This window comes from Vulpes vulpes, chromosome 12, assembly GCF_048418805.1.
Source record: "Vulpes vulpes isolate BD-2025 chromosome 12, VulVul3, whole genome shotgun sequence".
In the NCBI taxonomy this organism is placed as follows: Eukaryota; Metazoa; Chordata; class Mammalia; order Carnivora; family Canidae; genus Vulpes; species Vulpes vulpes.
The window spans coordinates 54,692,372-54,708,002 of NC_132791.1; the positions used below are offsets into that span (position 1 = coordinate 54,692,372).

The 15,631-nt window shown below is 35.7% G+C and overlaps 1 protein-coding gene across 29 annotated transcripts in view; it reads left to right on the top strand.

The window, feature by feature from the left end:
- The window catches only part of RAPGEF6 (Rap guanine nucleotide exchange factor 6), a 185,436-nt gene that overhangs the window by 152,875 nt on the left and 16,930 nt on the right, over positions 1 to 15,631 (top strand). For 15 of the 29 annotated variants that reach the window (XM_025994964.2, XM_072731802.1, XM_072731795.1 and 12 more), the window contains 3 exons: positions 546 to 757; positions 4,981 to 5,104; positions 11,010 to 11,230. In XM_025994964.2, coding sequence (XP_025850749.2) covers positions 546 to 757; positions 4,981 to 5,104; positions 11,010 to 11,230 — 557 coding nt within the window. Of the gene's footprint in view, positions 1 to 545; positions 758 to 4,980; positions 5,105 to 7,446; positions 7,471 to 11,009; positions 11,231 to 15,631 lie in introns of all 29 variants that reach the window. The other 14 variants (XM_025994963.2, XM_072731807.1, XM_025994966.2 and 11 more) reach the window with 1 other exon arrangement.

Consider the following 15,631-nt stretch of genomic DNA (forward strand, 5'->3'; position numbering starts at 1 on the left):
AATCCTGTAGAAAGAAGACATCAAATATATGGAGGTTTTGGAGGAACAAATTAGAACCTAGAGATAAGTATTTGAATTAGGGATGTGAGAGAACAAAATCTCAGGAAAAGAAGGCTGCCTCAGCCCCAGAACTTGACTCAGTTATTATAGCAGTTATGTTCAGCATTACTTAAAACTTTTTCAAGTAGATAATGTCTCTATAAAGTTATTTCTAAATAAAATAAGCAAAACTATGATATTTGAAGTTTTTTTTACATTAAATATCTCTTTTATGGAAGTGCTATGTCTCATATATGCAAGCTGTAAAATAAAGGCTACAGATATACAATTAAAGACAAGTAATGTAGTTCCTCTGAAAGAAGTTTGCCTTATTGTCTGATCAAAGAATCTTTTTTTTTTCATGGTTCTACTCCGTTCATTTCAACAATATTAAAAATATGTTCTTATTGTAGCTTTATTAGAGAAACTTGGTGTATGCTTTACTGTCCTGAGTTTTCTCTCTCCTCCAAGTCTCTTACTAATGTTTTTATTCCCATCTTTGGCAGTGGCTTGAACCTGGCATCTGTAGCACGACTCAGAGGTACTTGGGAAAAATTACCAAGCAAGTATGAGAAACACCTTCAAGATCTACAGGACCTTTTTGATCCATCTAGAAACATGGCAAAATATAGAAATATTCTTAGTAGTCAAAGCATGCAGCCTCCAATTATTCCACTCTTCCCTGTTGTCAAGAAAGATATGACATTTCTACATGAAGGTATTTAAAAGTTACTTGTTGGGATCCCTGGGTGGCGCAGCGGTTTGGCGCCTGCCTTTGGCCCAGGGCGCAATCCTGGAGACCCGGGATCGAATCCCACGTCGGGCTCCCAGTGCATGGAGCCTGCTTCTCCCTCTGCCTATGTCTCTGCCTCTCTCTCTCTCTCTCTCTCTCTCTCTCTATCATAAATAAATAAAAAAAACAAAAAATAATAATAATAAAAATAAAAGTTACTTGTTTAGTTTTAGCTAACTCCACAGAATTGTGATTTATTATATTTCATATATTTTGCAGCCTTTTATGTTACTAAAGCTTTACCTAATTATAAATGCAGCAACTTTTTGGTATTAAAACCCACGTTTATTGACAAAAACAAATTTAGGTGTTAACTATATGCATTCAGACATAAATTTGGCTTACACTCGTATCAGACTGCTGATCATATTTGTTACTTTGTTCAGTAATATTTTTCCTTCCAACTTTTTAAAAAATGAATTACTCAACACTTAGTAGAGTAATTAGGCATGGAGAAGTGCCCAAAACAAGTGAACAAATAAATGAATTATGACAGAACAAACACCCATGTAACCAACACCCTGGCCAAAACCAAAATGCCTTAACAACCACCCTCATTCTCTTCTCCCAAAAGTAAGGACTATTCTGACTCCTCATACTGGGATTTAGTTTTATCTGTTGTTGCACTTTCTCTAAGTGGAATTGCAGAGTATTTTGGTTTGGTTTGGTTTTGGTTTCTGACTTTTATTGGTCAACATTAGATTTGTGAGGTTTTTCCATGTTTTTGAATGTAGCTGTACTTGATTTTCAAAACTACTGTTTCCTTACCTGAATGCAACACAGTGGATTTTTCCATTCTCCTGATAAGCATTTGACAGTTTTCCACTGTTCAACTATTATGAATAATGCTGCTTTGAGTACTCATATCATTCAAGGTGGGATTTATGGATCTGATATTCATACAGTCAACCTTAGGAAAGGGTTTGGCATTATGTACTAAAGTGCAACACCTGGTAAATTCATTCTTCTTTACCCATTTCAATAGTGGTGTGGTTTCCTTTGTATTTCCCCAATTACTAATGAGTTTGAGCACCCTTTCATATATTTATGTGGTTATCAGTTCAGGTTTCTTCTGTATTTTTTTAATCAGGTTGTCTCTTTTGTTGAAAATATTTTTAAGTATTTCTTATAAATCCTGGGTGTAATATGACTTACCTTTTGAGTCAAGGCTAGCTTTTGAAGAACAGCACATTCTTAGTTTTAAAAGCCTAAGTTACTGATTTTTTACTGTTTTATCAACAATCTTCTTGAATTAATTTTTGTCTATGGTATTTGTTCTAGTAAAGTAAATTAATTCCGTGGGGTTGGGTTTTTTTCTTCCTGTAGAACTCTAGTTATGATTTATTTAAGTGTAAGTGTGCTCATGATGAAATATCTTAATTTCTTTTATCTAAAAATGTCTTCATATTAATTTTTAAGGCATAATTTTGATGGGCAGTTGTCTTCTTTGAACAGTGTAAGAGACTATTCCATTGTGTCGTGGCTTTCATTGTTGATACTAAGTCAATCATCAGTCTTACCTGCTGTTCCTGTGACTGTAGTCTGCCCTTTTTCCAAAAGCTGCCTTATAACTTTCTCTTATCTTTGTCTCTCTTTTTCCCTCTAGTTTTGCAATGACGTAACTAGGTGTGGCATTTTGGGTTTTCTCTTAGTCCTGATTTGTTGGTAAGATGTTTTGAAAGCTCTGTTTTGTAATTTTTCATGAGTTCTGAAAATTCTCTTTCATTTCACCTTCAGATTTTTCACCTTTTGTCTTCCAACTTCTGCTTTAGGGATTTTGATTTCATCTCTGTTAGACCTAATGACTGCCTGTATTGTCTTACACCCTCTTCTCTGTTTCTTATCTTTTTACCAAGTTTCATTCTGGATATTTTCTTCCAATTTATTAGTTCTTTCTTTAAGTATATGTAATTTACTATTCAAAATATCAGTGACTTCCTAGTTCCAGTTCTTGTGCTTTATGAGGTTTTTATTTTTTCTTTTTGGTCACGTTTATAATTTACATTTTTTTATCTTTATATTCTCTGCCAGAGTTCTCAATGCTGTTTCCTGTATCTTTGTACATATTTAACATAGTTAAAGTCTCTAAAATGATGTTCCATTCCTCCAGAGAGAATTAAAGCTTACTTTTGTCAGACAGCTAGGTATGCTAGCAACCCAAAAGTCACCTTAATCCCTTTTCACATTTGGAGATAATTTAATGCTGAACTTGTATCCTAGTCACATTTAGTTCATCCTTAATCCCAGGATAGCTCTTCAGGATCCCAACCTAAAGCATTGGAGGTTTACCAGGACTTAAGTTGTTTTCCTCTAATCTTATAAGTTGAGGTGGCACTGCTTAGTTTTTTAAGCTTGTCATCTGCCTTTTCTGAATCAGTAGATGCCCCTAGGATCAAGCACCAGGAAATGGTAAACCTTCCCCTGATCTTTATTCCTTTTCAAAATCTACACAGCCTTGATAGCTTTTTGATGCCCCTAAAATACTTGTTTTTTTCTGGTTTTGCTCAATTTTTCTAATTATTCTTAGCACAAGGCTTGTTCTAATTACTTAATCTTACTGGCCCTTCTCATTACCACTCCTTTTTCATAAGGAAGTACTGTGATAGGCTTCAGATCATATCTTTCTAACTTGCTCCCTCAGAATATGTTTATGTGACTTGAAAAGTACTTTTGGTGATTATTTTGTTTCCAACTCACATATTGAGAACCTGAACAATTCATATGTTCAATGTATAGGTTCTGTTTACTATGAGGAGGGAGACCATGCTGTGTTTCAGACTCACTAGGTTCTCAAACTTGTCTTTAGGGACTTGGAGTTCCACAGAGGCATTTCAGGGGCTACCACAGTAGATAAGTGGGGTAACACTAACTGTTGAAGTCAGGCATGAAAAAGAAACACTTCTATAGACATTCACATTGTCTTTTGAACATACTTTTTTTTTCTTTCTTTTTTCTTTTTTTTTTTTTTTGCCTTGTAGTCTGAACTTGGTAAGCCATCAGATGGGCTAAGTTTGGTCTCATACCTACTTTCTGCAAAGAAAAGTAGATCATTTTGAAAGTCCTGTGAATTTTCCCTCAGAGCCCTACTTAACAGAAGTAAAAATTAAAGAAGGACTTTTGAGCAAGGAAATTTGTGTTAGTTGATGCAAGTAAGAATTGTAAATTTAGATTTTGGAAAGAGAAGGTGGATGAATGGCAGGCTAGAAAGTTTACTCTGTGAGTCAGCCACCTCTTAATTTAACTAATAATTGCTATTCCTAAATCAAAAACTAGAACCCTTCCTTTTTTTAAGAGCAGTCAGAAGTTTTCAATGTTGACAACTTATTTAGCAATTTTTAAAAGTATTTTTTTAAAGATTTTATTTATTCATGAGAGACACAGAGAGAGAGAGAGATGCAGAGACACAGGCAGAGGGAGAAGCAGGGTCCATGCAAGGAGCCTGATGTGGGACTCGATCCCCGGTCTCCAGGATCACACCCTGGACTGCAGGCGGCGCTAAACCACTGGCGCCACCGGAGCTGCCCTTAAAAGTATTTTAGATCAAGAAAACTTAATGGATTAATTAAGCCTATAGGTCACTCTTTGTGACCCCTGGCTAAAACCTAAGTTTTCAAGTGCTATATGCTGCTGCCCAAAAGAGCAGATGCAGGTACCTGCCTGAGGGTGGGCTGAGCATCTGGAGAGTAAGATTTAAGGAGGTGCACATTTTATAGGTGTGCCTGTAACATCATGAAATTGATTTTAGAAACTAAGTAGCTTATTACCTTCCAGTATTCATAATCACTGCTCCCATAGGAATAGAATTCCTCTCAATAGTTCATTCCTTGACAGTAGTGTTAAATCATATATATATGATTCACTCAATTGATAGTCTGACTCTTGTTTTTAGCTCGGGTCATGATCTCAGAGTTGTGGGATCAAGCCCCACATCAGGATCTTTGCTGGGCATGGAGCCTGCTTGAGATTCTTTCTCTTACTCTGCCCCTCCCAAACTCCTCCTTCCTTCTCTTAAAAACAAAAACAAAAACAAAAAAAGAAAACAGAAGTGGCAGTTTGATAAAGAATGTTCTAATTTTTGCCCTCAAGGAAAACTTGACTTCTGTTACCTTTATATAGTTTTTTGACAAAGAGTTGCTTTTATCCCATAGGAAATGACTCCAAAGTAGATGGTTTAGTGAATTTTGAGAAGCTAAGAATGATTGCCAAGGAGATCCGTCAGGTTGTTCGAATGACTTCTGCTAACATGGACCCAGCTATGATGTTTCGACAGAGGTATGGGATTGAAGTGTATAAAAGTATTAGAGTGGCATTAAGTGATAAAACAATAATATTTGTCATTTAGTAACCATCTCCCATTTGTTATACACAAGTCAGTTACAAGTGATAATTTATCATGGTACCCCTTAAAGGTAAGTGGTATGAAGTTTCCTTTTTACATCTGAAGAAACTGATGCTCAGGGTAGTTAGGTAACTTGCCCAGGATTATGTAATTTGCTGAGATTTGAACCCTGGTTCTGTATTACTTTTTTGCAATATGTAGATAATTCTGTATTGTTATTGTTATGTTAAATAACTAACTTAAATATAAGAAAATTGCTGACCCTTACTGAAGTTATCACAGAGGACATATGCTTTTCTGGTTTTCAACTTAATTTGTAAAGTAGTAGTCTGCACATGTCTTTTATTTTTACTAAATATTTTTAAAGTTCTATTTCTGTGTAAGTCTTCTTTATTCTTTTAAGATGTATTCTTTTCCTCAAGCTATGTTTATTTGAATGTAAGTACTTTAACAGAAATTAGAAAGTGCAAATTTAAGCATGTTCCATCATTAATAAAAATAGAAGATGTTATTTGTATTCCATATTAACTTCTAAGGATGCTTTTTAAAATTGATTTTTAAGGTAGTAACAAAGTCTTCTGAAACTATATAAAACTTACAGAAAGTGTGTTATCAGGCAGTTCTCAGTAATTTTTATATTTTCAGGGTCATTATATTCTAGGGTTTTTATCTAGGGGGCCTATTTGCTTCTTGGCCTATGTATATACTTTCAGTGTATAGCTTGTGTATAGCTTCAGTACATAAGACTTTTCAAAATGAAATAACAATGAAGGCAAGAGCAGTTCCTTTGGCTTAAAAAAATATGGTCTGCAAAGAAAACAAAAAAACACTTTAAAAATCATAGGTGGAGTTTTTGTAATCAGTGTGTGTCAGGATAAGTTTTTTGTTTTGTCTTATTTAAATTAGTGTTTAGGAGTCATTGTTTTTGTAAGTAGTTGATCTGATGGTTGCTCTAGTGTAGAGATCCTCTGAATATGGACGAAGGGAGTGTGTCAGCTGTTCTCTTCTTGGGTAATCCCACTCTGCCCTTACGAATCACTACATGTAATGAGACATGTCATTGCTCAACAGTGTAGAAGCAGAATACACTAAGAACCAGGGACCAAAGCAAACCTGGAGGAGAGTTTGTTGGTTTTTTTGTTCTTTTAAGTTTTTGCTTTTGTTGCATGTTTCTGTATAGTGGCCCCACCACTCCCTGTTGTCTTACGTGGACCCACCTCCATTTGTATGTTAGCACTCTCCTTCCTGAAGACAGAATGAATTTGTGCCCTTACCAGACCAGTAAATAATGAGTACCACCTGTGCTTCAAAAATGAACAAAGGAGGAAAATCCTAAGGAGCAAATGAATAAACTTGGCTATTTTCTGGGGAACGGCCTGAGTTAAGTAGAATATAGTTTAGGGGAAAAGGAAACATTTAGAATTAGATTGGACAAATTGAAATGGACTGAATTTTCCTGAATCTGTTTTCTTTGTCAGCCAGTACTGAAATGTACTCTTTCTTTAAGTAGGTAATTGTCCATTTTGTGGTGTGTATTATCTAGTGTAAACAAAGTAACCTCTTCATTCTAAAACCAGTTTGCTAACTGAAAACATAGTCTTGGGCCACCTTGCCACTGGAGCATAGTGGGTGCAAGCCTGGTGCACTGAAGCCAGTGGGGAACAAAGACAGATAAAAATAAAAACCAAAATCTTTGTTCAGTCTAATTGTAAGGAAATGCAGTATCTTATTCTGATGATACATTTTACTTAAATTTTACATAGATTTGCTGGTCAAAATTCTTGTAAAGTACATCATCAAGAGAAATTTCTGTCCTTAGAAATCACATGAATCTTCATGATCTTTGTCATTTCATCCTATCACTTAAATGAGTGGCTTAAAAATCCTTTCAAAAAAATATTTAAAAATTCTCTCCTTTAATTTAAGGTTTCCTTCCCTAAAAACTTTAAATTCACAATTTATAATAAGTACATGTTTTTTCTTAAGTTTCTTATGAACGTAAGCCTGTGATACAGATTAGATATTAGAAATACAATTAGTCTAAAAGCATATTTTAAAGAATATTGTGGGTTTGTTGACCTTCGGTACATACCATAATTCATTTTACCCCTCTGCATTCCATTAAAGTCATTTTACTGTTAACTTCCATTTTTTTCTTAGTAATATTTTTCTGTTCTATTCTGTCTCCATAGTTTCCCTGACTCTCAACTGTTGTCTTTTTTCTGTGCTTTCCTATTCAAACCCATGCTTCAATGTTTGTGGCTCTTGCTTACAGGAAGAAGAGGTGGCGGAGTCTGGGGTAAGTGTAGAGATGAATGCAACTGAAATGAAGATTGTACGACTCTTAACATATACTGCATCCTGTTCATTAATGCACGCACATAAAATAGCATGCGTTCTATTAACCCTGTCAACCTACATTCCTGACAAATGCCTTTTGCTAACAAGGAGAAGGTAGTGATAGAGCTAGCTCCCCCCCCCCACCCTTTACTTTGCTATTGTTGATGTCCCATAAGTCCCTTGTAGATTTTAATTTAGCAGGGTCAGTTAAATGATGATTATAGTGAATATTTGGTGTGTGCTTGCTCTGTGCCATATATTTTTCTAAGCACTTTAAATGAATTACTGAATTCTCCATCCATACTGTTAGATAAATACTGTTGTTGCCATGGTGCAGACAGGGAAGATAGACTTGTCTAAATTCTTACAGCTCCCTAATGGTGGATAAGAGACCGAGGGAGTCTAATTCCAGAGTCCATGCTATTTTCTTTTTCTCAAATGCTGTATGTTGGGATGCCTGGCTGGTTCAGTCAGTAGAGCATGTGACTCTTGATCTCAGGGACATGAATTCAAGCCCCATGTTGGACATGGAGCCTGTTTTTAAAAAAAGCTTCTTCAGATGACGTATTTTATAAAAAATAAATACGTAAGAAGAAAAAATGGATGAAGTTTGTTTATTAAGGTTATGTTTTCATGTTTTTCAAAAAGAGGCAGCCCTTATCCAAACTATACTATAAAATTCAGTTAGAAATAATTGAAATAGAAGATGGTTTTAATTCCTCAGATCCACTAACACCATGAGAGACAATATAACATTGGTTGAATTTTATTTTAAATTTCTACCGTTTTTAATAAGAAGCTCCCTTACCTCTTTTAACTGTAATACAATCAGGAGTACCTAGCCAGCTCAGTCTGTAAAGCAAGCAACTCTTGGTCTTGGAGCTGTGAGTTCAAGCCCCCAAGTTGGGGGGTAGAGTTTACATTAAAAAAAACTAACACGTCAGAAACTGCCACTTTTTGTTGTTCAGGTCTTTTCAGATCTCTGCTTTTATATGGTTATCTATTTAGAATCATAGACTGTTTAGGACCTTATAAATCATCTATGTAGTCCTTTTATTTTTAGATGAAGAAATAAATGGTTTTTGTGAATGAAGAGATTACCTATGAAGGATTTTGTTATTTTAAGACTATATATAGTGAAACATGAAGTTAGATGGATGCTTTTATTACATGAAAAAAGGATTTTTTTTTTTTTTTTTTTTTTGTGAGCCACTCACTTGAACTTGAGTCTTGTCTTATTTGTGATCTTGTTTTCTGTTGAAGTTTGGTGAACTTGAATTTCCCTTCTACGTTCTTCCTTCTCTTTGTGTTTCTCATGCGTTTTCTTCTGTATTTCACATTTATGTCTTGGTCTTTTCTGGTTTTTCTCACCAAATATAGAAATTGATTCCTGGCATTACTGTTACAAAGAATACTTGGTCAGTACATCCTAGTGGGAATTTGGGGTGTTGAATGACTTAAGTAACATTCATTGTTCAGTTTTAGGGTTGTATTGAATGATGGTTGCAGATGCTATGTATTTTTATTCTTACATCTTGGTGTGTTGTTTTGGAAAGTCGTGTAGAAGACATTTTTTGTCACTTATTAAAATGTCTTTAGTTATTAGAATTTTGTATGTATTCTAGATTTGTGGACGCCTTTTTTGGGGGGATGTCGTTAGAGGAAAACTTATTAAAATATTTGTATTAAACTTTGCTCGTAAATGTTGGCACTTGATTTTACTGCATTTATTTGAATCTAAGATATCTTCATTTGTTGGATACATTATTATTTGATGTACCACTAGGAAAATCACTTCAGTGCCTTCTTACCACTAAATATTTTTACTTTATGCTTATTAAAAGAGCTCTTATGTAAACTTAGATATTTTTATAATACCCTTTTGCATTCATTAAAAGAAATATGTGAGCATATTAAATTGGTTTATTTAGATCTCAGACTTCTTCATATTTAGAATATGAATCTTCTCAGTGAGTAGTTTCTGAGGATTTTTTTCCCTGCACAGTATTCTCATTTGTGCTGTCAACTGTGTTGATGATGCATGATTTCTTAAAACAAGCCATTAAGGAAGTAAAAGCTTCTGGTGCTGGACTCTTAGCTTGGGTTTGTGGATATTTAGAGCTAGTCTCCTTTTGACAGCTGCTTGAGAAATGTTGTTGAACTTGTTAGATTTACTACCTTCTTATGATCATTTGGTTACTGGAGATTAAAAGGGTAATTCATTCATGTCATTGGATTTTCTTCCCAACCATTCTGTAAGTTTTGAAGTTACTGTATGTGAAGCTAGTGATAACCATGTCACGGTTTCTGCCTGACAAGTAGCAGTCGAAAGTTGCTTTCAAATGTGGAGCCATATCCTATTCCAAAGATCTTAACATGGTGAAAGAAAAAAATACTATAACACTTTTACAACTTTGTTTCACTTAATTTACAAAGAAAACATTAGGATTTTAATGTCTGTTTTCAATAGTATGTGAGCAGTGAAGAACAAATTGTTCTAGGGTTGTGGTGTATGCATTTAGAATACTTAGGAATAAAAATGAGAGCAGTTTAGAAGAACCCATAGATAGCTTTATTATTTTAGAATGGGAACTTCATTTAGGATAAAAATCATTTAAGAACCTTATGTTTCTAGCCTTATTAGAAAGGACTAATAACATCGTGCTATTTTTCCATTGGTTCTAGATGTGGTCATTATAGAATGAGGTTTTTGCCAAAAAGAGGAGAGTCGGGTGAAGCTATAGCTTGCTTGAACTGTCATTATTTCTTCCTGGCTTGCAGTTCCATCATAGAGGTGTTGCAAAGAAAGATCCCAAGTCTCAGATCATCAGTTCTAGAACCACATATTGCCTAACCATTCCATGCATGAGGAGGAGAGTAGCTTTCTATTACCTCTGGTCTCCGACTTTATTGAATTGAGTATAAATGCTTATTTTTCCTATCAGTTGTTCTTTTTGAAGTTTGGCCAAAATCTGCTTACCAGTAAAATTGGTTAGCATACTCATAGTGGGCCTGCTGCAGACAGAAATGGTAATGGCTGTGGTATGCCCAACGCAGCACAAAAAAGCAGAGCTGCTCTAGAAACTCCCTTGCTGAAGAATCCTTGGTTCAGAGATCTGGCTAAGGATGCACTTGTTGTGACCCAGTCTCTTGCCATCTTTTCAGAGTGCGGATGGCCTCTGGATCACAGTTTACTTATCACAGTCTTGCCATGGGTTGTGTAGGTGCAAACAGATCTGATGGAATTTATTGCTTGGGTGGGGACTGGGTAGAGGGGAGATTGTTATCTTATTCTTTTGAATTCTGCACTTTGCCGAATCTTAAAACTCAGAACATAGCCATGTGTGCCATATTACTTTGCATTAATGCTCTTCATCTTTTAACTCATTTACATCAGCATGCAATAGCATTAACAGAACAAAATTCTTTTAATCTTCATTCTGCCATGTGTAATTCTCATCTTTACTGCTCCTCATTTCGATGTCCATCTTCCTACAGGTCACTGAGTCAAGGCAGCACAAACTCAAACATGCTGGATGTTCAAGGAGGTGCACACAAGAAAAGGGCACGTCGCAGCTCTCTACTTAATGCCAAAAAGTTATACGAGGATGCCCAAATGGCAAGGAAAGTGAAGCAGTATCTTTCCAGTCTGGATGTCGACACAGATGAGGAAAAGTTTCAGATGATGTCTTTGCAGTGGGAGCCTGCCTATGGTACCTGTAAGTACAGGTTTTCACTTAATGTAAAAGAATAGAAATTTGGGATCCTTGGGTGGCGCAGCGGTTTGGCGCCTGCCTTTGGCCCAGGGCGCGATCCTGGAGACCCGGGATCGAATCCCACATCGGGCTCCCGGTGCATGGAGCCTGCTTCTCCCTCTGCCTGTGTCTCTGCCTCTCTCTCTCTCTCTCTGTGACTATCATAAATAATAATAAAAAAAGAGAGAATAGAAATTTATTTCTCTGGAGTTAACCTGAAGTCCCATGAAAATTAACTTTCACTCACAAAAGATTTCTGACATATCCCAAACATCAAGCGATCCTCTTTACCAGATACCAAATTCCATCCATTCTTAATGATTACAGGCAATTGAGGGATAAAAAATTCTTCTTTAAAAATCATTATAAAGTCTACTTAAAAAAACTGAAACAGTATAGAGGAGCCTTTCTGTTAGAGAATGTTGGGATCCCTGGGTGGCGCAGCGGTTTGGCGCCTGCTTTTGGCCCAGGGCGCGATCCTGGAGACCCGGGATCGAATCCCACGTGGGCTCCCGGTGCATGGAGCCTGCTTCTCCCTCTGCCTGTGTCTCTGCCTCTCTCTCTCTTTCTGTGACTATCATAAATAAATAAAATTAAAAAAAAAAAAAAAAAAATGTTTTTACCTTCATTCCTAAATGAAGAATAAAAATAAGTGAAATTTTTACCTTTTTTAAAAATCTTAGAGATATTACTTACCTACATAAAATGCAAGAAATTTAATTGAAATCCTTAAGATCATAGAGGTCAGTAGTAAAACAAGAAAACTCCGGCACATTCTGATACTGTTAAAATACAGGAAATGGGATGGACAAAAGAAGAGCTTATTCTCAAGTTTTTTTGTTTGTTTTTTGTTTTTTTGGGTTTTTTTTATTGCATGCAGTTTCCCCCATTATTAGTAAGTGGAGTGTTCCTATAAAACCTTTCATCAGCCAAAATGACAGAGGGAAGAAGTGATTACCATTAATTTATATGGAAAAAAATTTTGAGTATTCCCAGACCCCCGAAAAATAACCTCTTTTAAGGCTTTTCTTATACCTTAGGACATATCTTGCTAATGGATACACAAAATAAATCTGGATAAAGCACAGATGCACACAGACCCAGTTGAAAGCTATGGCAATTTGATATTCAGGTGCTGAATATAGTTTCTGGGAAAACATCTTGTTGGTTCTACTCTGCTTAGGGTTCACACTGCCTCTATAAGCAAGAATCCTCTTCAAATTTCTTGTGGCTAGTGAAAATGTATTGAAATAGATGTTTTGTAAAAACGAAATGGCATATCGTAAACTTATAAAAGCTGAGAATACATGTATACAACAACAGAACGTATATGTGTCTGGGTCAAGGAAATGATTATAAAAGCAGAAATCCAAAATGGGAAAATACACTGTGTAGTGACAACCAAAATTGATGATTAAATTATAAGTGGATGTTATTTTATGTATATATATATGTATATATATGTATATATGTATATATATATTGTATATGTATATGTACACATATACACTTAAATGTTATGTCAATAAAAATTCCAGCAGGATGCCTAGAACTTGATAAACTGTTGAGAGAATATAGTTGGGGGAGGATCACATTTTCTATTTCAGTATTCCTAATTGATAGGAGGAAATAGTAGTCATCATGGGCTGACCCTGAGATTAACAAATAGCATATAACAGAAAAAGTTTGTCAATGGAGTAGAAAAGAGAATATTGGCATACTACCACATACTGATTTAAAATTTTCAGATACGGGGGCGCCTGGGTGTCTCGGTCATTTGAGCATCTGCCTTCGGCTCAGGTCATAATCCTGAGATCCTGGGATCAACCCAGGATGAACCCTATTCAGTGGAGAGCCTGCTTTTCCCTCTCTTGCTGCTGCTCCCCGCCCACCCCTGCCATCTTGTGCATGAGCACTGTCAAATAAATAAAATCTTTAAAAAAAATAAAAATAAAAATTTCAGATAATGACAATGGATCTTAAAGTTCAGGATAACAAGCCATTCATTAAATGTTGTTACAAAAACATTTCTACCCATAGGAATAGAGTATGATGGAATGAACATCTACTGAAGGATAAAGACAGAATTGAAAGTCATTTGTTACTTTTTGAGAAAGGGTCTCTTCATCTTAGATCTGCTTGCCCAAGCATGTAAAGCTGAAGGATAGTATGTTTTAGCTCTGTGATTCTTTATACATCCATCCCATTAAATTAGGAGAGAGAAATAATAAAATCTAACAGTTATTGAGAGATTTCTATGTGCAGCAGGCCATGCTAGGTAGGCACTTTACAAACTTTACCATTTACTCCTTACAGCAATGTGTCAGGTGTCCAGTATTGGGATTATATTCCATTGAGATAATGCACCTGAAAATCGTGTTTATACAAAGATGTTGCAGAATATATTATAGTGAAAATGAAATCATGGAGATACTAAAATGCTGGTGAATAGTCAAGTACACTGTTTATCAATACAAGGAATAATAGCCATTAAAAATAATAAACATATATAGACTTTGAAGGTATCTAGGAAAATATTTTACCACATGTGACCTATTAAGAATAGTGTCAGCCATATGAAAATGGTATATGTCAGAGGTAAAGACTGAAAAATGTGCAGAATCTTAAGATTCAATTATGTTTTATGGTTCAAAATCCATATACATGATTTATTAAAGTACTCTGGACCTCCTTTGCATGATCATTAAATTATTTTTTCCCCAAGTAATTCAGCATATACCTTGTCATCTTACGGTTATGGAACACAGTTTAACCTTTGATCAGACAAAAACAGAAATAATATTTATCTTTTGTTTTCATTATCTGCTTTTTTTTTTTTTTTGGTCCCTAAATCTGATTCGAGATATTCAAGAGCATAGAAATCTCTTCTGTGACTGGCTCATTGTTAAAATGCTGGGCCCAGAATGATTCCATGTACCGACCTCGGCATCCATTCTCCCTCTTGACCTCCCTTCCTCCCTCACACACACAAACAACACCTGCGTACTTTTCCTTCACCCACTTTACTTGCCTGTCTTTTCTCATAACATTAAGTGATGTCCTTTACTACATATTTAATATTGATTTAAAGTGAGTAAACCTGTGGGATCTTCTTCAAAGTAAGTTTTATGACAGTTTAATTTGATGTGTATTCCTTTCGTTTGAGAGTCTTTACTTGATTGCTGTCGCATAAATGATTTTTTAAGCATGTAAATATTTTTTATCACTTTCCAAATGATTTTTAAATCCCAGATCTTTACAATAATTACTGAGCATTTTAGAATTTGGCTCTTCCTAATCAGTATATATGTGAGTTTTGGCAGGCATCTATATTTAGGCTTGATAGTTTTTTCTTTGTACTATAGCAAGACATCAGTTGAGAATTGTTAATATTGAGAGAAAGGGGAAAAAGTTTCATGGCTGTAACCCAAAGGTGAGATAACTACTTAGATTGAAGCATTTGAGGAGCCACTGCACATTATCCCACAGAAGTCCCTTTGTTTTGAATTCTGAAATGTTTCCTAATTCTTTTTTTTTTTTAAGATTTATTTATTTATTTATGATAGAGAGACAGAGAGGCAGAGACACAGGAGGAGGGAGAAGCAGGCTCCACGCCGAGAGCCTGACGTGGGACTCGATCCTGGGACTCCAGGATCGCGCCCTGGGCCAAAGGCAGGTGCCAAACCTCTGAGCCACCCAGGGATCCCTGTATCCTAATTCTTAATGCTCAAAATATTTGCTAGGCCCTCATAGTAAAAACATAGTATATAACTATTCTAGCTGTGCTAGGACTGGTTAAGGGTGCTAATTTTGCTTTTATTTTGATGTTTAATACAAATACATCATGGCGGCACCTGGGTGGCTCAGTAGTTGAGCGTCTGCCTTTGGCTCAGGTCATGATCCCAGGGTCTTGGGATCAAGTCCTCCATCAGGCTCCCCACAGGGAATCTGCTTCTCCCTCTGCCTATGTCTCTGGCTCTCTGTGTGTCTCTCCTTTAAAATAAAATTTTAAAAACAACAGTAACAAATACATCATGGACTACTGAGATTGGACCTGTGTTGAAACCACCCTGAATAATAAAGAATTAAAAGTACTACTTTAAGGAAGTTCTTTCCTCTGGACTACCATAATGAGTCATAGTTCTCCGTTTTTAATTCTGATGTTTATTGTCAAATATTCTAACCATGAATTTATAAAACTATTCTCTGGTATTCCTGTATATAACTGTTAAGATAATTTCATTTGCTCTTCACATACCCGTGAAGCACCTTTTTTGTGTCATTCACTGCATACACAGGAATATATAAGGTGAGCATGATATACAGTCCTTACTCTCATGTTAGGTAAGGGCCTGATGAGGGGGA